This window comes from Chanodichthys erythropterus, chromosome 4 (assembly GCF_024489055.1).
Source record: "Chanodichthys erythropterus isolate Z2021 chromosome 4, ASM2448905v1, whole genome shotgun sequence".
NCBI classification, from domain to species: Eukaryota; Metazoa; Chordata; class Actinopteri; order Cypriniformes; family Xenocyprididae; genus Chanodichthys; species Chanodichthys erythropterus.
The window spans coordinates 36,654,165-36,677,849 of NC_090224.1; the positions used below are offsets into that span (position 1 = coordinate 36,654,165).

At 37.6% G+C, this 23,685-nt stretch overlaps 1 protein-coding gene across 6 annotated transcripts in view; it reads right to left on the reverse strand.

The window, feature by feature from the left end:
* The window catches only part of cdc42bpb (CDC42 binding protein kinase beta (DMPK-like)), a 93,965-nt gene extending 77,923 nt beyond the window's left edge, over positions 1–16,042 (reverse strand). For 4 of the 6 annotated variants that reach the window (XM_067384854.1, XM_067384852.1, XM_067384855.1 and 1 more), the window contains exon 1: positions 15,280–16,041. In XM_067384854.1, the coding sequence (XP_067240955.1) occupies positions 15,280–15,454 (175 nt within the window). In that variant the 5' untranslated portion in view covers positions 15,455–16,041. Of the gene's footprint in view, positions 1–15,279 lie in introns of all 6 variants that reach the window. The other 2 variants (XM_067384851.1, XM_067384856.1) reach the window with 2 other exon arrangements.
* Positions 16,043–23,685: the final 7,643 nt, after the last annotated feature.

The window sequence follows — 23,685 nt, forward strand, 5'->3', positions numbered from 1 at the left end:
GGTTACCACGGAAACCGTGCAAACAAAGTAATTTCATTCATTTTTTTGTAATCTCAGTGTTGTTCATCACAGCACCAAATACAGAATACTTAAAAACTACTTAAAAGTAAATTTATTTTCAAACCTAAACATTTTATATTTTAATCTGGACTACAACATGCCCTAATGATTAGAAATGTTCTGATTATTTGTTATTGTTCAGTAAAACTTACAGCTTCATTAGTTAACATGTTAATTCATTATCACTAAACTGACAATAAAAATACTTATAAAGTATTAATTATTATTAATTAATGTTAATTTCTTAGTTACTATTTAATAACATTACTAAAATCAAAATAACTTATTTAATGGACCTGAGATAAAACTAACAATAATCAGTTGTGTTTCTAAACTAACATTAACAACAAAAAAAACTTTCTGTAACAAATGTAGCTATCTTAGTTAATGCATTAAATAGAGTAAAGTGTTATCTGTTGTTCGTTATAGCCTAATTCTTTTGCATTTTAATCTGTTTAAAAATTTCAGTCAGAGTTGTTTTTGTTTTATTAAAAAAAAAGAGTTCTTAAACCTGTTAAATTATGACAAAAATGGTTTTGCAACTTATTTTAATACCGCGATAATACCGTATACCGTGATAAAAGCTTCATCAATTAATCGCAACATGAAAATTTGATACCGTCACATGCCTAGGTGAGATCTTGTGCCCACTGCTGTACCGCCTCCATTGTTGTTTTGCTTTTATTTATAGAAATAAAAAACATTTAATTCAGGTGTCGAACGGTCGCTTCAATTATAAACCACTGTAAACTTCTGCTCCTCCAGCACGAGCTGCAGAGTCGCACACAGTGCAGCAGGAATCACAGTTCACTGATCATGACGAGTCAGGCGAGATGACTGACAAGACCATGGCGGAGGATTCATTGCGCAACAGAGCCTAAGCGTCTGATAAATGTCTTATCTTGTAGAATTCACGCTCAGCACCATCGCTCCCTATACAGGGAGTACGTGCTGTAGCAAGTTTGAAAGCGAAAGTAAAACGCGAGCTCCCTGATGCATGCAAATTAGGCTACATACAACCTGTCTCCCAATATATCAAACCTATCTTAGGCTAGGCTGTGAAGTTCTAACCACCTCTTAGCTTTGGTCTCTGTTTGCACTTTGAATAATGAGAGAGTACTTTGATTATGGTTGCACTTATTGTTTGCAACTAATTAGACTAAGAAAAAACTGCTATTTATTTTTGTTATTTATACTGTTCAATTTGTGGAAAGGAGATAAATTAGGTCGTCACACAAGCCTCAATCAGAAGTTCATGTACAGTAAGGTCTGAAGAGATGTGAAATCATACAGGAGAGAAGCCAGTGAGTCGAGTTTGTGGCAAAACCATTTACAGTGCTTTTATATTGTTTCAATGCATACGGTACTTCATTCTCAAAGTATAACTGAATTGACATTCATTACATGATGATTAGTTAAAACATTTCAAATGCACTTTTTAGTCATGTATTTCGCCATTGAGGATTTCTTAAAAATACTGTGTAAAAATCTTGTTTCGTCTCGTTCTCGTTCTCGTGAACCAAATCTCATGTCTCATCTCATGAGCTAAGTGTCTCGTCACACCCCTAATTAACACACATCTTCGTGTCATAACCCTCACGTCATTTGCTTCCAGTAAAGCCAAGTGAAATCTTGCACTTGCTGTAACAGGTTGATGTTTTTATTTTATGCTTATTATAATCTATTCAATATTCAAACTTGATTTTACATTTAGCATCCGCTGCCTCCGGTACCCGCTCCACTCATTAACACTGCTCAAGCACAGATTTTTTTGCAGAACAAACCAAATAAACAACTTCCTCTCATGACCCAGTCCTCAACTTCTCCTTCTGAGGGTTAAAATAAGCTAATATGACACTGAGAAAGCTCAATATAACCACAGGATTACCATCATCCTTCCTCAGAGTAGCTGCCAGATGCACGTAGAGTCATAAACCTAAAATAGTAACTTGAACCAGATGTATCGGTGTCACTTTAGGGTGTATTGAATATACATTAAGGACAAAGATTTATGCAGTGCTGCAGATGTGTGAATCGTAGCAATAAAGTTAAGCCTTTTGGTCATAAAGTCAATGTCGCACGAGTATAAAAAAATAAAAAAAAAGATCATCATTTAACTAAGGCTGCAACAACTAATCAATAATGCAGTAATACATTTCATTATTGATTAATTGCGTCTTACCAGCTCATTGTATTCTTTATATTTTATTATTTATAACAATTACAATATTTAGACATGCTGATTTTTTGTATGTGTTGCATGCATTATGTAGTCCTTAATATGCACATTAAAGGAGAAGGCTAGATGAGAAAGAGTCGATTTATTGATTAATAATCAAGTGAATCATCTATTATCTAGATATTTGTGAGTTGCTGCTAGAGCCGTCAGGATTATTTAACTGTCATTCAAATAATTGGGCCAGAAGAGCTGAATCTCTACTCAGACCGTCTGAGATCATCATGCACAACTGGACTGGGGGGAATCCAATGTATTTTAAAATTCACCTTTCGGGTTGCAAAATGTAATTAAAATTCTAAATGCACAATAAATTCTCTCAAATAACTGCAGTTCTCTTAAATCCTTGCAATTATGTAATCACACCATGCCTAGTCACAGCCCTACTTTTTAAAGGCTCTCAGTGGAATCATGACACTGTGCTAAAATATCCAATATCTCAAATTTTAATACAAAAGTACAAACTTATCAAACTGATAAACATCACAAACATACCAGGATAACACAACAATACAGCTCTTGATTCAATCAGTGTGCACTGAGGGCAAATAACTAGCCTCATCCATTGCCCAACAGCAGAAAACCACAATAGCTTCTGCAACTAAGATCGTCTGATGCAAACTCGTTTATTTTATCACTACTAAAAGTTAAAATAACACTGACATCAAGATTACAACATTTATTGTCATAACCAATCCAGCAATAGCTGCCAAAATCCTTATATGGACCAGAATTCAGCTGGTGTTACACAATAACGAAGATGTAGAAGACAAAAATAAAGCCAAGGGGAAAAAATGTGGCCTCCCACCACAATTGGACTGATGGTAACAGTCACCACCATTGGCATGAATGGGTCAGTGGCTTTCCAAACAGACAATGCAGTGTGTCTGAGGGACGGAGCCCCAGTGTCATTCATTACTCGTGTTTTCAGCTGTTGAGGCAGACATTTACGCAAATCACATCCATCGAGCAAGACTAGGTGAGTCGCCTGAAAGTCTTGCCTAGACAAAATGGTGCAGCTTTCAAATTGATAAAAATCAATCAAATACAATCTTTAGCGCTTAAACGTTTATACTGAAATCTGATCACACAGTTGATGCGATAAGATGAAACCCGAGTACAAGGGCACGATGACCGTATTGAATCATTTTGAGGTCAAGTTTGAATGGACTGGCTTTTATTTTCCTGAAACGCAAAACATGTTTAGAAAAGGGCTGACAGGAACAGTGTATTCTGCAACATGTCAAAAATACCAGGAATAAAAGACGAGCATTCATCTCGAGTTAAAAAATATCCCTCAGGGGGTTGGCACTTCGACTAATGAGGATCCTGTCCATGCCGTATTATTGCGAAATTCGGAGAGGGAGTGCGAGAACGCTCTATGGGGTTATGAAAAAAAAAAACTCAGCAGATTGTCTCAATGGGCGACTGAAAAAGCTTGAAGGAGAAGAAAAACATTTATTGGAGTTGTTTGGGCATGACAGATCAAAATCTGGAGCCCTTCGTTCACCTTCACCCTCGATCAGATCGTGAAAAGAAAAAGCACTGGTTGATGTTCCAGAAGAGTTTGCGAGTTTCTTGAACAAAACAGTGTACATTTGCAATAAAATAACACTGGGCTGCACAATATTGGAAAGAAACTGACATTGAGATATTTTGTTTTTCCTGCAATTTATATTGCAATATGAAAAAATATAGAAAGTTTTTGCACAGTTCATTTTGGAAATAATTAGTCATTCTGAATTGGGGTGATTTAGAATTAGAATGACTGCGGTGATTTTGTTGGTGAGTGCATCTGCAAAGGAAAAAACTAATAAATTACTTTTTATTCTTAAGATTTTGTTGGAAAGTCAGAAATCATAAAAGGTTTGAAGAAAAACTTGGAAACTCTTTACAAGAAATAACTCAAACCATAAAGTGCAGATAATACAGACTACCAACTTTTTATCATGATCAGCCAGTACTGATACTGATCCTGATCCCTATCATTCAAGCTTTATATAAGTGATTTGTAAGCTCTGTCAGTGTTGATCCTTTAAAAACTGAAGGCATTTTTTAATGAATTCATGTGGCATACTTGAAAGTAATGGCTTATAACTCTACAAAAAAAAAAAAAAAAAAAAAAAAAAAAAAGGTCTCATCAAGTACATGGTCTCATCTGATAGAAAATCTTTGATAGAAAACCTATTTTCTTCAAAAAATTGAGTCCATGTTTGGAGGTTCTTACGTTATAAAAACTGCTGAGAAAACACCAGAAAAAAAAGGTGATGCACGTTATCGATTTATTTGTTGCATGACATGATGACTAATAGAAAGTGTTTATGACAGGTCATCAAATTTGGGATTGATTGCAGTGTCAGCTACAACTGGGCCAAATTTTGTGTTGATCTCAAAGCAATGAAAAGTTATGGCTTTTGGAACCATGGTAACTTTTTATTCAAAAGTCCAAAAATCACTCCAAAGTGATCTGAGTGTTTTTGAATGAACATAAGAACTACTTACATGCGTAAACACCACAAAGAATAAAAATACTGGTAGCACTTTATTTTACAGTCCTGTTCCTCATGTAAATACTTATTATAGTAATTGTAATAACTGGGCAATAATTAGGTACTGAGCCTGAACCTACCTAAACCTAACCCATGTAGTTACCTCATATTACCCAGTACTTTCTTAGGCAAGTACATGTAAGTGCACATACTGTAAAATAAAGTGCAACCAAAATATTTATATTTACAAGTAATAAGATCCTAGTTGATGAGTAATGATCTTCCAGTGCTGTTTCAGTTATTTGCTCCTATTCTAAGGCTCACGGTAAATCAAGACCTGTCAATCTGAGCGATCAGTCCAATCCAAGCACGCTCCCGACACATTGTCCCTACTCACCATACAAGAGATCGAGTTTACATCTGTTGAACTTTCAAAAGATACAAAGCAGAACTTAGTACAAAAGCCTCATCTCTATACTGTTTACAAGTTGGCAGCAACTTTTTATGGTTTTAGTCATCAAATTGTGACCGGTTCGTGAGGTCAACCAATTTTTGCGACTACCGATTGAGTCATAGAATGTGATTATCAGCTGATACCATTCTGAGGCCAATCGATCTTTCCCCAAGTTTTCATAGGCCCCATTCACACCGTTTTTGTCCAATTCAATATGAATATAATAACTATGGTTTTACTGTGAGTATTATTAGATATAAAAACAAAATAATGTAAAACAATTGTCCTGAAAAATAAAAAACATCTTACTGTAAAATTACTAAAAATTAACATTTCTTCTTTTTTTAAAAATGGTATACCATCAAATATTTTAATTTTGAAGGGTTGCCAGGAAATAAATGCACTGCTCTGCATGTTCATTTACACGTGTGCAGAAAATGGTTTGACACTCTGAAGCACTGTATCATGAACTACACATATTTATGATTTGACAAAAGCACTAAGCCATATCGCATATTGATCTTATTTCGATATACCATGCAGCCTTAGCACACGCCTAACATAAACGTATGTCACAACGTGGCGCACAGGCCTCGTGCCTATAGGCTAGGCTTTACTGGAGAGCTGAAAGGCTAATCTGTGTCATGCTCGCGGCCGACGGCCTGAAAGCGAAGGAGGGGAAGGAAGGGGGAGGGGAGATCGCCCACACATGCCTTGTGTTGGGGGAGGATATTAACAGGAATGACTGGAATTCTCTTTAGTCCGGCCACCGCTTTGGGTCAGGTGACTTCAAGTCCTGAGGGACACCAACTTCTCAACAACGTACAATCCTCTAAAATATTCATCTCACAAACTGTATGGTAGTTCACTGCGGTCCATACATCTGTAAAGGTCGGGAGTGAACAGCGTTTGTTTTGAAAGGCATTCCTGACACAAGCCCTGTCCTGACTCTGCACCTAAAGCACGCCGAGTACATGTCAGAGTGGTATGCAACGATTCAGGGTGGCCTGTGCTGTGAAAAGAGATGCCTCACACAGTATAGACCATTTGGCCTGTTCAAAGTCAGCAAAAGGACTCGTTCTGGACATACCAGACATTTCCAATGTAATGGGAGTTGCAGCTTGCTCATTTCCTCCTTTTTAGAGCGACGCATAACCCAGGGCTGGACTTGTCTGTTCGGCCCAATTAAAGAGGTTGTGTCTCCTCAGAATTTAAGGGGGTGAAATTGATTGTTTGAGTGTGTTATTGTCCTTTTAATTGAAGACCAGACAGGTGATTCAGCTTTGCTTTGCCAAATTTAATCCATAGGAGTTCTTTTAAAAACATACCACTGAACAGTACGGCATCAAAGATGACACTGGTTGATAAAATATGGAACAGGATGAAAAAGGATTTATAAGGCACCTATAATGCACCCATTACAAGATGTAATATAGATGTCTCTGGTGTCTCCAGAATGTGTCTGAAGTTTCAGCTCAAAATCCCCCACAGATCATTTATTATAGCTTGTCAAATTTGCCCCTATTTGGGTGTGAGCAAAAACACACCGTTTTGTGTGTGTCCCTTTAAATGCAAATGAGCTGCTGCTCCCGCCCACTTTCCAGAAGAGGGCGGAGCTTTAACAGCTCAACAACAACAAAGCTGGAGAATCTCACGCAGCCAAAATGAGGATTGTCAGTAACGGTGTTCAGCCTTACATTGTTCAAACCGGAGTCGACACTGATGGAGAGACTCAGGAAGAAGTTACAACTTTTAGAATGAAACTGGACGTTTCTGAATGGTTAGTGGATAAATTGATGTAGTTGCTGTGGAGTTGATTCAACTCATCCACTAGCATGTGTCTTCATGTTCATCTTTTGTGTTGAATTGACCCTCGTTTGTGAAGCAGTCCGGCGTAAAATGACGGCATGTCAACAACACTCGACTACAACAACTCTTCCTCTTCTTTAAAGCAGCCCAACATGGCCCCGCCTCCTTTGTTGTGTGTTTCTGGGGGCGGGGTTTATGTAAATTTTAGGGTTTGTGATATCACAAACCCAGGAAGAAGCTTGTTGTAGTCCCTACCAGCCATTTGCTGTAGTCCTAAACAGATTTCTGTAAAAGAAATATCTCTCTTTGCATTGAACTTTGAGCGTCGTAACTTTGCAGATGTTGTTTATGCTCAAACAGCAACATTACACACTAACTAAAGTTAAAAAAGTTAAATCATAATCAAGGACCTCTTTAAACAGTGTGCAGTTCACCGTCAGGCAACATCTGTGAGTGTAAACAATAAAATTAACCATCTAAAACCGTGAATAGTTTACTAGTCTGCATAATAAGCATATAACTGCTGATCTTGCTGTGTTGAGTAGTGGTTTAAATGTACAACGCTATGAGGGTCTAAATTAAGAAACAATATAGAACGTACCAAAAGGGTTGATAATGATATTCAACATATCATAAAAGCAAAAAAATGCTTGTCAAGGCCTTTAAAACTGTGTGCGTGTCAGGACGGCAACCAGGAATGTCATGAAAATGAGGCGGAGAGAAAATCTCAGCAGGTGCAAGACTTAAAGAGTTGCAAAGCTGCAAAGAGTGCCTGTAAACAGAGAGCACGGCCAAAACCCAAGCTTACACAGCACGAACTGAGCTTACATGGCAGGGCCTACAGCTTTTCACCGTCTCTCCAGCCACTGCAGGTTCTTATTAGGTTATCTGCTGCTTGTTGTGAAAGTAGGCTAGTCAAAGGCATCTCCCACCAGTGGGAATATGAGGCAGCAGCTGCTGTGAACATGGACAAGTGCACCGTCTGCTGTGTGCTGCAACAAACAGGAGGGCACGATTTGCCCAGGTGACATGTCAAAGATCCCTCTTTTTGAAATGCATGAGGGGAGAATCTTCTGTTTAAAGCCCCTGCAGGCACACATAGGCTTGACTGTAAGCAGTGTTGATGTTTGACGCAAGAGCCAGCTGGTAAGTCAGGTACAGTTTACCAGCCCCACTCCATACTTTTAAAGGGGTGAAATATAATAGAGAGGCATAACCTGCTTTGCAGCTTCATTAGGACAGTAGGGTGAACTCTGGCTGTTTGTGTACAAACACAGGGAGTAGGCCGAGGTTCTGAGCGCTGCTGTAGCTCAACAGCTAGAGGATGACTGGTATCGGCAAGGTCACCGTTTCGATTCCCAGAAAAAATTATCAGTAATTTTGATCGGTATGTCAATAATAAGGCCTGAATTTCGAAATATTATGAACATAATTTTACACATTCCCAAAGGTTTCGCTAGAGATGGATGATCTGGCATACGACATCAATATTTAATCACGATATTCATTTACCATTAATGGGGAAGGAAATGTTTTCCACATATTTGTTACAGAGTAGCTACCCTTTAACTTAAGTGTTGTTATGAAATACATTTTATTTTTCCATAAATTTTGTGTATTTTATTTTTTGGTGGGATTCTGTGTTTTATGATTTAATACAAATTTATATAAACTCTTAATTTATTCAAACTTTTAAACTGTAATAAAATGACAATATAACAATTAATTTGCTACACAACATTGCATTTTTATTTTTTGTCAAATAAGATGCTGCACAACATAACTGTATACATTTAAAACATGGATGAAAAAATGTTTTGTATGATATTCCTTAGGAATAATAACCATATTTATTACTTTGAGAAGTACATTTTAGTATACAGTAGTGATATATTTCTGTCATCATTTCTTGAAGTCAAACCGAACTTTTATTTTGACAGGTTGTCATGAACATCTTTCCGTTTTAGTTTCAGTTTCAGTGTGTATTTGACAGTAGCAAGATTTTCGCTTGCATTTCGGGACACATGAGGGAATTTTCACTTGCCTAACTGGGCCAGCGTTGCATGCTCACTAAAGTGTATCATTTGCACGTGTTCTTTTGAGTTTTGTCAATTTAAAGTCAGCACGAAGCGGAAGTTGAGATTGTCGTTTCTTCTCTACTGTGACGTCTATCCGAGTGAAACGGCATCTGAAATGAGAGGACGGGACTTGATTTCGTTCTTCGGGAATTGATTGGATCGTTGGACTCACTGCGAGCACCCTCATGTTACTTTAAGAACTTTATTTATTGAGGATGATGAAGGTGGTCAATGGCACTAAACAGCAAGAGAGACCGACTGACTGACTGTGCGTGTCCTCCATCAGGTTCCTTTCAGTGTTTGAGGGTACTGTACACCTCAATGACTGGCATCAGCCCCAGCGACAGCGTTTTCCCCCTTACGTCACTGGATCTGCTGGCAGTTCCAGGTAGCTCCACCCTCACACCATAGCATGTGACAGGAAGAGATGAGTCGTTTTGAGGAGGGAGGGCAGGTTAATATTTTTGATTAAAGATTATGAGGGCACATGAATTTAAAATAATGTGCACGGATAAATTATTGATAATAAATACTTCAATATTCCATTAAAAAAAAAAAAAAAGTTGTCAATTTTGATTTCATGCCGACTTTAAACATTCAGGATATTTTAAACACTTCAGTACTTGTGCACTCTCTGAGAGACGGTTTTCTGTGCGCTCAAATACACACAAATTATGTCAAAATGCCCATCTAATTCAATTTCTGTGGTATTGCTTACCTGAATCCAACTACTTTTGCACCTACCTGAAAAACAAAGCACTGTTTACTTCATTTGCATAATTTTCCTAATTGTATTGATTTGATCCACTGCTTGTAATTTGTTTATTTGTTCTTGTTGTATTACTGAGTCTTCAGTTCAGAGTTTGAAATCAAGCTTCCTTGTGCTGTCTGTAAGCTATTTCAACAAAATTACTCTTTTGTAAAAACACATACATTGAGTGAGCAAGCATTTAGGTCACAATTGTCATTTCTTTTTAAAAAAATAACGTATAAAAATTATTTTATTATGTTTTTTATTTGCATTTTTAAAGATTAAATTTAAGTCAGCATTAGATGAAGGTAATCCTAACGTAAAAGAAAAAAGTATCCACAACAAACTACACAATTTTAGCAAATTTAGATATAATAAAAAGATGTCCAATAACAGCTGATAAACAATAGTGTACGAATATATTTTTAAGAACTCAGAGTGTCATGGTGCCCAAATTAATTTGTAGCATTGTTTGTAATTTATTTATTTAGATAAAAAAGTACTGAATTTTACTATCTGCCAGTTAATTTTAATGCTAGTGCATCTCTAACTTTGGATAAAAGTATATGCCAAAATATATAAATGCAAAACATTCTTTGTTCTTTGTATTTGGTAAGAAAATTTAAATAAAATTGTGCCATTCCAAATTTGTCTGAAATAAACAATGATTTATGAGCCTGAAGAATACATGCGTTTCATTTGTAACAATACTGGCAAATACAATAAATCAAATTTCATGCCATCAATATTATGGGAGATGGAGCAGAGCAAGTCTGCAACAACATTGACAGTTCACACCAAAACCTGCCAAGAAGGTTAAATACTATAGCCGATGTGTTCATTCTGTTTAATCTTCTCCTTTAATTAGTCTTCAGTCTGCTGTCGAAGAGGATGTCAGGCATAAACACCTGCATACCGCTCTCCCGGTCACCACTGACCTTGGCGAGCTGCTTTGAGAAATCAAGCAAAGGAGAAAGACACTGCAATGATTAATAAGTGCTCTGCTTGTTGCTTTGGCAAGAGAGCGCCATTATAAACTCAGTTATTAGAAGCATGCGATAAATTCATGAACTAGCCAAGCTTGACTTCCTGTCAGGCTCTTACACACAACAAAATGGATTCATGAGCACTAATTCAGGTTCATTAGAATTTCTTGTGCAACACTGAAGAGGAATTTCTCCAGTCAGAGCTCGTCCTCTCCTGGAAAATTGCCCCAGTGAGACAAGATGGACTGTGAACTAACAGATCCGGTCAATAGCAGAATGTGAGGCGCGGTCAATATGTCTGTCAGTGATAATGAGGAGCAGATCCCGTAGGGATCTCAGACACAAATGTTTGTGAATGGCGAAATTTCTAATCATGTGACTTATTCTGAAAACCTAAAAAACAAATGTTTTAAATGTTTCATGAAAAGAGTATGCAGCTTCAAACACAAGAAAAAAAATAAAGCAGGACTTTATTTTATCAATCGGAATTAATTGGATCATTGTGGTTTGCTAATTGCAGCGATCGCATGTTGCTCCGTGATGCGTACGGACTAGGGGTGGGAATCACAGGGTACCTCACAATACAATGGACTTCAGATGCGGATGATCCAATGAGGTTCATTCTCGTGTTACGCAGCACGTTTGAGCTTCAGCAAGAACCAATGAGGTTCATTCTTGTGTTACGCAGCAGGTTTGAGCTTCAGTAACAACCAATGAGGTTCATTCTCGTGTTACGCAGCACGTTTGAGCTTCCGTAACAACCAATGAGGTTCATTCTCGTGTTACGCAGCACGTTTGAGCTTCCGTAACAACCAATGAGGTTCATTCTCGTGTTACGCAGCACGTTTGAGCTTCCGTAACAACCAATGAGGTTCATTCTCATGTTACGCAGCACGTTTGAGCTTCAGTAACAACCAATGAGGTTCATTCTTGTGTTACGCAGCACGTTTGAGCTTCAGCAAGAACCAATGAGGTTCATTCTTGTGTTACGCAGCACGTTTGAGCTTCAGTAACAACCAATGAGGTTCATTCTTGTGTTACGCAGCACGTTTGAGCTTCAGTAACAACCAATGAGGTTCATTCTTGTGTTACGCAGCACGTTTGAGCTTCAGCAAGAACCAATGAGGTTCATTATCGTGTTACGCAGCACGTTTGAGCTTCAGTAACAACCAATGAGGTTCATTCTTGTGTTACGCAGCACGTTTGAGCTTCCGTAACAACCAATGAGGTTCATTCTTGTGTTACGCAGCACGTTTGAGCTTCAGTAACAACCAATGAGGTTCATTCTCCTGTTATGCAGCACGTTTGAGCTTCAGCAAGAACCAATGAGGTTCATTATCGTGTTACGCAGCACGTTTGAGCTTCCGTAACAACCAATGAGGTTCGTTCCTGTGTTACGCAGCAGGTTTGAGCATCAGTAACAACCAATGAGGTTCGTTCTCATGTTACGCATTACGTTTGAGCTTCCACAAGAACCAATGAGGTTCATTCTCGTGTTGGGGCACATTGGAGCATCAGAAAGAGGTTTGTTCTCATGTGCAAAGCAGGTTCGTTTGAGCTTCTGTTTATGTTCGCTGATCAATGTTCATATGTGAATAAAAGCCTAAATCTGTTCATAAAGCGATTGAATTTGGACTAAATCGTTCGATTCATATGAATCAGTTTTACGATCTCTTTATGAACTTTTTGAAGCATCAAAGTTGTAGTTGCGTAGCTGTCTATGGAGAGACAGGAATCTCTTAAATGGTCCTCATTTGTGTCCCAAAGATGAATTAAAGTCTTATGACATGAGGGTGAGAAATTAATGACAGAATTTTCATTTTTGGGTGAACTAACCCTTTAAGTATGCCACTTAGATGTTAAATCACTAAAAATGCCTTCAGTTTGTAAAGAGTTAACAGTGACAGTCAACACAGAGCTTACATATCACTTAAATAAAGCTTGAATGATAGTGATCATGACGACAAGAAATCAGAAGTCAGTATCAGCTGCAAAAATAATGATTGGAGCATCTGTAGTTTCAGCCAGTAACAAAGATTTAAAGGTGCTGACACAGCCATCTGGCTGTACGAATGTGAGGCAGGAGTCAAAAACAGTGAATATCTTACTATATTTCCACCAAAGCTGTTTATCGGTCACTTCCAGAAAGCCACGTGTGAACAGAAGATATGGTACATTTCATTTACCAGAAAAGGTAAAATAACAATTCCAAGTGGCCAGTCTAAGAGCTTCTCTTGAGGAACACTTCATAAAATGGAAAGCGAGTATTGAGAGCAAGCCAATACTGCACTTTAGAGTAGCATTAGTGCATTGCTTGTGTTTAACCGGCAGCAGCATAACATCTTCCACGTAAATCATTAACCTCCACAATCAAGAAAGCGTGTGGCCGACCAGTGCTGTAGTAAGACCAGAACAGAGGAGTTTATGACTCTTGGAAATTGGGTCATACTATGGCTCGCTCACAGTGATGGGATGTGAGGTGGCACCTGCTAGTGACGGGTTGCACAAGGACAGTGGCGGTCTTTACAGGAGCAGACACACTGGGGTGTAATCTCATTACTGACGTCAACCCAACACCCAGGACAGAGAATCCACTCACTGTGAAGGCCAACCGCAAGCAACAGGACCAGGAAGAGCCCGAAAAGGGGCATCCAACCTACTGTTTACACTTTAAACTAGTGAGCACCACCCTCATGCAAATAGTGAAGGCAATGGCAACAATAAATGCAAGAACATCAACAGGAATCAATGAATTTCCCCGGACTTTATAAAGGGAAACATTTGCATTGCCCTTGAAAACAAAGTCCAACTTGTTTGTCAGACATTTATGAGCAATATCTGGTTAACCCTATAAATCCTACGGTTATATTTGGATTTCTAAAGTCTCTGATAATGACCAAAACTTGGCTACAAGCGTCCTGTCGCCTGTTTGATAGTCTGTAGTTTTAAAGCACCTAAAAGTCAAAAGAATACTGAATATACTGTTATTAATATTACAAGCTGAACTACTGGGCTGAAGCTTAAGTTAGGTTCAGGTATCCATACCCAGGTGAAAAAATACTATAGTGTTTTTGAACCATACTATAGTAAATCATAGTATATTATAGTATTTACAACACTTTGTTAATGAATGCTACAGCATACTGTAATATTAATTATAGTGAACTGATCAACTGTAATAAATACTTTAGTTTTTACTACAGTAAACTGTAGTGTATTGTATAATATTCCCTATAAATTAAAGAAAACTTAGTACAGTAATTTGTTCATATTACTATAGTTGTTATATTACCACAGCAACTATACACTGAAAAAAATGAATGTGATTTTAACGGTAAAATATTGTAAAAATCCTACGGGGAAAAAAAAAATTGTAAACAGGTTAACAGTAAGTTCCCGTATTATATACAGGGATAAACTGTAAAAGCTCTTGCCAGACATTTTCTGTAATTTTCACAGTAAAATGCTTTAAATTTGACAATTTTTAGAAGTAAAAAAGACAAAAATCAATGTATAATTTACAGTCAAAAACTGTAAACTGATATTCCCACAATTCCCTGTGTGACACTCCACATTTGAAAGTATTTTGTTTAAATATCATGTTAATAGTTTTGTTATCAGGTATGTACATTAGGTTTTATGTTACATATTCTGTTGTTTAATTAAAGTTTATTGCATTATGTACGTGTTGTGGGCTACAATGATGTGTTTTTGTGTTGAACAACCCTTTGCACCTTCTTTATATTAGTATATACTTCAGTTTGTGAAAAAGTTACTTGTGATGAACTCTGATTCTTCATGTGGCTTTCTCTTTTACCACCTGCATTATTATGGTGGTTGTCAGTATATATTAAAAGGTACAAAACTTGTTTAATTTACTGGTTTACATTCAAATTTTCTTGTTTGTTACAGTTTTATACTGTAAAATGTACAGTTTGTTCTGTAAATGCGTTTACAGTTTTTCTGTATTTTTTACAAAATTATTCTGCCAAAATTATTTTGTAAAAACTAGATTTTTTTTTTTTTTTACAGTGTAGAATTAATACAACAAATTAAAGTACTTTAGTATAGTATGGTTCAAAAACACTATAGTATAAATTACTATAGTATTTTTTCACCAGGGTAATGTTTGAATGAGAATCAAATATGGCCCATCAGGCTTTTGATGAAGGATTAGCCTATTTTGCACATCTCTCCACCATAATTTTATTGCACATTGTATTTAATGTTTTGCCCCAAACTACAGATATTCCATTAAACATGTAGTATTATCCAAACAACAAGGCCAGGAATCTCAAGAGCAAATGTCACAGCAGCAATTTTGACAATAGTCTGAAGTCAGCTGGGTGATTAAGGCAAATGTAATAACAGATAAACAGGTCTTAAAGGGACACGCACCCAAATTCATCAACTTACCCCATTCCAAAAAGTCCGTCACGTGTTTTTCCCGTTTTAAGGGCGAGTTGCTGCACTCGTTGTATAAACATATGAGAATATCCAGCAGTGTCTCCACACTCAGTGACTTCTCGTTTTTCTGATGGCCATCCAGCAGCAACTGCTCCAACTTCTTCAGGCGCACCTTCGCAGACATTTTCTACCAAATTAGCGACCACTCCCACAGCCAGAAAATATAAAATAATACTTGTCGAAATTAATATGACGGGGATTAGCGTTATAAATATATACAAATAGGATTTATCTGTGTGGAGATCTGAAGACTCCAACTGCTAGCCAGCCATCCAGCTAGCCAGCTAGCAAAATGTGCCCAACATTGTGCTCAGATAAGCGAAGCCCTAATGCGCCTAACCCCGTTGTTGTCCGCTGGTTTCCAGCGTTTCCACCCCCTCCTCACTCCCGAGGCCCTGTCGGCTCCATTCGCCTTAATCCGGACAAATCTGTACTTTCCACTTTGCGGGATGTGTCGGGGCTTTTTCTCCCGTCGAATCTCAGGATGACTGGACGCTCATTCCGCTCAGCTGGAGATCTGCAATAATAAACTCCCTAATGAAGACCTAGTGTAACACACATCTTTATCCTACATAAATACGCCCTCCGAATACTGGGAGTGAGTGCTTTTTCTAAGTAGGCGAATTTGTGCGTGTAAGCTGGCGCTAGCCGGTCTGCCGAATATGGCTGCATTCGTGTTCAGCCTTGTCTAGCGCTCCCGAATGAAGAATCCAGACCGGGATAGCGGAGCCCCGCCCACTGTACCGGAAACGCTGGGGATATATGACGTCATTGTTTGATTGACACCGGGAGGCAGCTAGCGCTGACCTCACCAGGAGCTCTGAAGTGATTTAGAGATTAGTGTGGTTTTCTTTTGCATCGTAATTGCAGAGTTTTTAAATGTAATTTATTAATGTTAATAGTGTTTAATATTATATGATAATATTATATAGGCTAATATTTAAATATTTAGATACATATTGAAATATTTAATATTTTATTTTACTATTTTTAGCACAATATATTTGTACATATGCAGATATTGCAAATGACTTTCCTTTGGTTAAAGGATTAGTTCACTTTCAAATTAAAATTTCCTGATAATTTAGGCTACTCACCTCCATGTCATCCAAGATGTTCATGTCTTTCTTTCTTCAGTGGAAAAGAAATGAAGGTTTCTGAGGAAAACATTCCAGGATTTTTCTCCATATAGTGGACTTCACTGGGGTTCAACGGGTTGAAGGTCAAAATGTCAGTTTCAGTGCAGCTTCAAAGAGCTCTACACGATCCCAGACGAGGAATAAGAGTCTTATCTAGAGAAACCATCGATCTTTTTAAAAAAATAAAATACAAAATTATATACATTTTAACCATAAATGCTCATCTTGAACTAGCTCTCTTCTTCTTCTTCTTCTTCTTCTTCTCTATCTGAATTCCAGCAGTGTAGACACTGCTAAGTGTATTATTGCCCTCCACAGGTCAAAGTTTGAACTAATTGTTATATACTTGCAGTAGCATATTGTATATGACAATTTAGTTCAAACTTTGACCTGTGGAGGGCAGTAATACACTTAACAGTGTCTACACTGCTGGAATTCAAATAGAGAAGAAGAAGAAGAAGAAGAGAGCTAGTTCAAGTAGGGCTGGGCGATAAATCGAATGCTTTTGTCACGCGCATTTCGTCAGTAAAGCCGGTTCCCTGATTACCGCCAAGTCGCCATCACCTGCTTTCAAATGGAGCGGCATTTAATAGACAGAGCCGTAGTTCACTGACAAGCCACGCAATATCGCGTTCAATATCGACGGTGATTCATATCGATATTCGTAACGATGATCGTTTCGCTAGATAAGACTCTTATTCCTCGTTTGGTATTGTTTAAAGCCCTTTGAAGCTGCACTGAAACTGACATTTGGACCTTCAACCCGTTGAACCCCAGTGAAGTCCACTATATGGAGAAAAATCCTGGAATGTTTTTCTCAAAAACCTTCATTTCTTTTCCACTGAAGAAAGAAAGACATGAACATCTTGGATGTAATGGGGGTGAGTAAATTATCAGGAAAATTTTAATTGAAAGTGAACTAATCCTTTAAATGTCCCATCTGGATTTATAAATATTCATAAACAGGTCTTTCTGAGAGATAGTTTCTAGATAGTTTAAATTTGTGATAAACAAGCTAAAGTATGTTTTTCACACACAGTCCAGGTTTCCATTGTACAGATTACAAGTCATTTTGATAATATTAATAATATTGTGCTATTTGTTTTACATTTTGGGTTTCAAAGTTCAAAAGCAAAGGTTTGCACATCTGTCAATACAATCAGTAAACCCAGCAAACACATAACGTTCCCCTAATGTTAGTTTTTGGTTCCCGTTTTTTGGGGTTTTTTTTTTTTTTTTTGAGAACCAAAATATAACGTTCTAGGAATGTACTTTTTAGGTTTTATTTTTTTGCAACCATAAAATAACGTTCCCAAAACGTTGCAGGGTGGTTATTTTTTAACAACCTAAAAATAACGTATTCAGAACTTTCTCTGATGGTTATTTTAAGGTTATTATTTTGCAACCATAAAATAACGTTCCCAAAACGTTGCAGGGTGGTTAACTTTTAATAACCTAAAAATAACGTATACAGAATGTTCCCTGATGGTTATTTTAAGGTTATTATTTTGCAACCATAAAATAACGTTCCCAGAACGTTGCAGGGTGGTTCATTTTTATTAAACTAAAAATAACGTATTCAGAACGTTCCCTGATGGTTATTTTAAGGTTATTATTTTGCAACCATAAAATAACGTTCCCAAAACGTTGCAGGGTGGTTAACTTTTAATAACCTAAAAATAACGTATACAGAATGTTCCCTGATGGTTATTTTAAGGTTATTATTTTGCAACCATAAAATAACGTTCCCAAAACGTTGCAGGGTGGTTAACTTTTAATAACCTAAAAATAACGTATTCAGAACGTTCCCTGATGGTTATTTTAAGGTTATTATTTTGCAACCATAAAATAACGTTCCCAAAACGTTGCAGGGTGGTTAACTTTTAATAACCTAAAAATAACGTATTCAGAACGTTCCCTGATGGTTATTTTAAGGTTATTATTTTGCAACCATAAAATAACATTCCCAGAACATTGCAGGGTGGTTAACTTTTAATAACCTAAAAATAACGTATACAGAACGTTCCCTGATGGTTATTTTAAGGTTATTATTTTGCAACCATAAAATAACGTTCCCAGAACATTGCAGGGTGGTTAATTTTTAACAACCTAAAAATAACGTATACAGAACGTTCCCCGATGGTTATTTTAAGGTTATTATTTTGCAACCATAAAATAACGTTCCCAGAACATTGCAGGGTGGTTCATTTTTATTAAACTAAAAATAACGTATACAGAACGTTCCCTGATGGTTATTTTAAGGTTATTATTTTGTTTTTATTCTCCTCATTTCCTGGAGGAACGTTTGACAATAATGATAATCTGAACTGTGAAATCTGAAAATACTTTTTTTCTGAATATTTTTAAATACCTGCCTAATTTATTGATACAAAAATGAGCTGAAAACGTTCCAGGCCATCTGCGGTGTAAGGCACTCGGCCTTGACCTCTCAATGGCCTCTCATAGCAATTACATTTACTCAACGCAGATTATAATTGCCTGGTCATTCACTAAGCCATTAGTCAGTGACCTTTTCACTATCCCACTGCAGTCTGCTCTTCCAAGAACATTACTGATGATCAATATTATACTATTACAGTTATTTATTAATTTGTTGATTGGTGTGTGCACAAATAATAGCTAGCCATTCAAACTGATCCTCACCAAAAGAGCCTCATGCTGTCAATTCTTTGAAAACATTGACCTCTGGTGGTGAGCATGAGTGGCCATTTTATCTCTCTCTGCAGTCCTAGCACCTCCTATTGAGCTTTTTTCTCCGAGATGAATTGCAGACAGCTCTGGGAGACAGAATTGTGTTAGTGGCTGTTCAATATTTTATAAGCAGAGGGCTTCAAATCTCTGTGGGAGCTTGTAAGTGTCAGGACGGATTATTTTTACTGCCTCAACCGTAATTTCTGCCTTTTGCCTACATTTGGTGCCCTGGGGTGTTTTTGGGGACACATAAGCTTGGGAAAAAAGGACACCCTGTAGAGCTTATTTGAACACTTAGCGTTTCCCCTCTTTCTGGTCCGTCGTTCTCCCAATCCGTTCTGACTGATGGAAGGTTTGGGGAAACGGACCACATGCTACACTCATTCACTGATTCTTAAAATGTCACGCTTTCATTCCTCTCCTCCAATCACCCTGAAGCCCAACGGCTTCTGTTGCCAAGCGATAAGGATTCACAGAGGGAAGCACCTCTGATATATTAAAGACAGCTGAAGTAAGTTACTTTGTTTTGATATGTCACACCAGAACTCTGGGACTGTATGTAAAAAAAAAGTCTGTTCATGTTTAGAATATTACAGTAAACTCTGTCATATTGCATTGGACATGTATGCTAATTTATTCCTTTGTCCAGCAGAGGGAGCACCAGGCCTTCGCATCTGCTGTGACGGATTCATTCATGTTCTGGGATTGCCCTGCACTGCTACTGTGTGTATCTGGCACAACACAATCAATAATGTACATCAAAGTTATGGCTTTAAAAACATGAGCTGGTTAACGGCTTAATGAAGATGACGACCATATTGACTGTCCTTAACATTTACTTTTTATCGTTTACCATCAGTGAACAATGTCTTGCAAATATTGCATTTAACATGAGTGTGGATATGCTTTAAAAGCATGCATGATTATTTTACGCCGGATTGCTTCACAAACGAGGGTCAATTCAACACAAAAGATGAACATGACGGCACATGCTAGTGAATGAGTTCAGTCAACTCCACAGCAACTACATCAATTTATCCACTAACCATTCAGAAACGTCTAAAAGTTGTAACTTCTTCCTGAGTCTCTCCATCAGTGTCGACTCCGGTTTGAACAATGTAAGGCTGAACACCGTTACTGACAATCCTCATTTTGGCTGCGTGAGATTCTCCAGCTTTGTTGTTGTTGAGCTGTTAAAGCTCCGCCCTCTTCTGGAGCAGCAGCTCATTTGCATTTAAAGGATTAGTTCACTTCTGAATTAAAATTTCCTGATATTTTACTCACCCCGATCTTTCTTTCTTCAGTCGAAAAGAAATTAAGGTCACACGTGATGTAGGTGAAAGTACCATTCCAGTGTCTACAAAGGGAATGTGCAAAAAAAGGTAAAACAACAATGTCGGATGATTTTGAAGTTGGAGGAGAAAATGAGATGGAGTTTTTTTATGGGACTTCCGCCTGCATCACGCGTGAACTTTCCAACGTGATTACATAATGCTTGGCGCTAGTGCAAGTAAAAAGTATATCATTTTAATTTTTTTTAAGAAAATGGCCAATGGTTTCTCTAGATAAGACTCTTATTCCTCGTCTGGGATCATGTAGAGCTCTTTGAAGCTGCACTGAAACTGACATTTGGACCTTCAACCCGTTGAACTCCAGTGAAGTCCACTATATGGAGAAAAATCCTGGAATGTTTTCCTCAAAAACCTTCATTTCTTTCCAACTGAAGAAAGAAAGACATGAACATCTTGGATGACATGGAGGTGAGTAAATCAAGTGAACTAATCCTTTAAAGGAAAACACAAAATGTTAAAAATTTGACAAAATGAGGGGTATTTTGAGCTGAAACTTCACAGATAATTCTGGGGACACCAGAGACTTGGATTTATAAATATATCCACAATAGGTTTTTCTGCCACCTGTCCAAACTTTTTCACCCACAGATGCGTTTTAAACAGAACTTAAATATTTACATTGTTGGCTTCATTATCCAGTTCAACGCATTCTTTTCCAGAAAAAGGTATAATTTTTTATTTAAATCCATATATCACAATTTATCACTTGAAATTTAGATCAAAATGATTTTAACACCACATGAAGCTCAGTAAAGTGCTTTCAAAAGTTTGATATATAGTGTATGCAGTGATATATGAGGGTGAATACGATTATATATAGAGTGAATAATTATTCCCATTTTAAAACGAGTAGAGATGCCACTCAGCACCAATAAGATTTATATGAATTCTTCAATCAAACTTAACATTACGGTCTGATGTTAGAGATTCCTCTTCAGCCGGAGGACATCAGGATATTGAAAGAAATTGCAGTTAATTACTTATTTTCCTCGGACGTGCTTTCAATCTGAGACTTCCACAAAAGCTGAGGGAGAGTAGGCAGATGCATGAAGTGCTAATTGGTCGAATGAATAGAGAATGTCAGAAAGCAGGCCTGAAGTGAATTTATATACGAGATGGCAAAATTACTGAAAGGTCAGTCTATTACACTCCTCCACACACGCAGAGTTCAGAGCTCTTCATTCAGAGACACACAGCAGTCGGATAAAAGAGTGAAGAGGAGAGGAGAGGAGGAGCGCTACATTTCAATTACTCACGAAAAGTCTGCAAGCCGGTTTCTCTGTCCCAAACCTGAACCTCTTGAACTCTCTTTGGAAATTGCATTTCAGATTGTGTTTGGTGCGAGACTAGAGAAACAGGTCTGGTGTTTTTAATGAGAAATAAATGTCAGTGGCCCCAAAAAGTATTTGAATACTTAAAATTGTGGAATTGTCTTTGCACTTTGTAACAAAATATCAAACAAATGGCATTTATTAAGAGAGATAAAGCACAAGCACATTTTCAAACAAAAATAAATAAAATGTTTTGGGGCTAAAATTTGCTATATTGTTATTTTTATTTGATTAAAAATCATTTTGACACCATAAATGTCATTGCAAAAACTGGCTCAGAAAAGGAAAAATGTTTTTAGCTGACAGTTTGTTGATATATTTTTATAATGCAACAATACTCATATATTTTTGAGTGTAAAAACACTTTTTGGCGATCATAACTAAAAATCTTTTATCTTTGGTGCAGGAATACATGATCATTGTGCTGAACTGACACTGACTCTTTCTGTTTAAAAATTAACATGCACAGAGGTATATGTGTCAAAATGGATACCTTTCCTTGTCAAGTTACAGAGCCACTGGAAAAATCTGCCTGCCAAGAGGCTGAGGTCTGGGTTTTACTGGATCCCGGGCTGTGAGACGATCACCCAGAGCCTCTATATGAACAGCAGCATCTCCTTTCACTCGTTACTCCCCATGACATCATCATCATCATCATCGCCATCCGGGCTGAGCCAATAGGAATGCGAGGTGCCGTGACCTCTGACATTTAACTTCTCTCCCTGTTTTCCATCACGCTGGGTAATCTGACACAGAAATGCCAGCACATAAGATACCAGCCTGATAGTTAAGTGAGTGTGTGTACTCCAGAAGTCATCACAAATGCAATCACTTGCAAACTGGTTTAGATAGCCCAGAAAATACATCACTCACAGTTAATTTTCACATACATGACTGTTATATCTTAGTGACACATTTTTATTATTATTTAAAAATGTATAAATGATATCATGGTCTGGTTAGCCTGAAGTTATAATAACCATTAAAGCTGCAAGCAGCGATGAAAGGGCCCTAGGAAAACAGTATGCATGTAAGCGAGAAAATACAAGGGAAATACGTGAAAGTCATTTCAAAGTGCCTAACTTCCTGCTGCCAACAGGTGGCGCTTTGACTGTAACTGAATATTGCCATGTAGATGTCTTCAGGCCAGGACTGTTATCAAACATGTGAAGTTTGGAGCAAATCAGACATTGCATGCCTGAGTTACAACAATTTTCTGTTTTGTGGCGTTAATCTCATACATTAGCACTCAGCCAAGTGTTGCGTGATTTAACGTGTTTCTAGCATGTTTGGTACTTCATGGATGCGTTTCTGGGAGTGAATTACAGTGCAAAGCATGCCATTTCCTTCTGCCAGCAGGTGGCGCTATGACTAACTGAATATCGCCATGTAGATGTCCTCAGGCCAGGGGTGCGTTTCCCAAACAACGATGTAACTCGCTGTTGAACTACCATAGTACGATGCATCGTTGAACAAATCAACTAGTTAGTCATGACCGTTTCCCGAAACCGTACTGTCGCAAACTTCTCGTTCAGCTATGTTGGTGAATGACGTCACGCAGGTGGTGGAGTAATAACTTCTTTAAATGAATCCTTTTGAGATCGAATTAATGCTAGAATTTCTGATATAAATTACACTCTAAAAAATGTTTGGTTAAAAACAACCCAAGTTGGGTTGAAAATGGACAAACCCAGCAATTGGGCTGTTTTAACCCAGTGGTTGGGTTAAATGTTTGCCCAACCTGCTGGGTAGTTTTATTTAACCCAACTACTGATTAAAAATGACTATATGGCTGGCTTAAAATGAATCCAAAATAGGTGA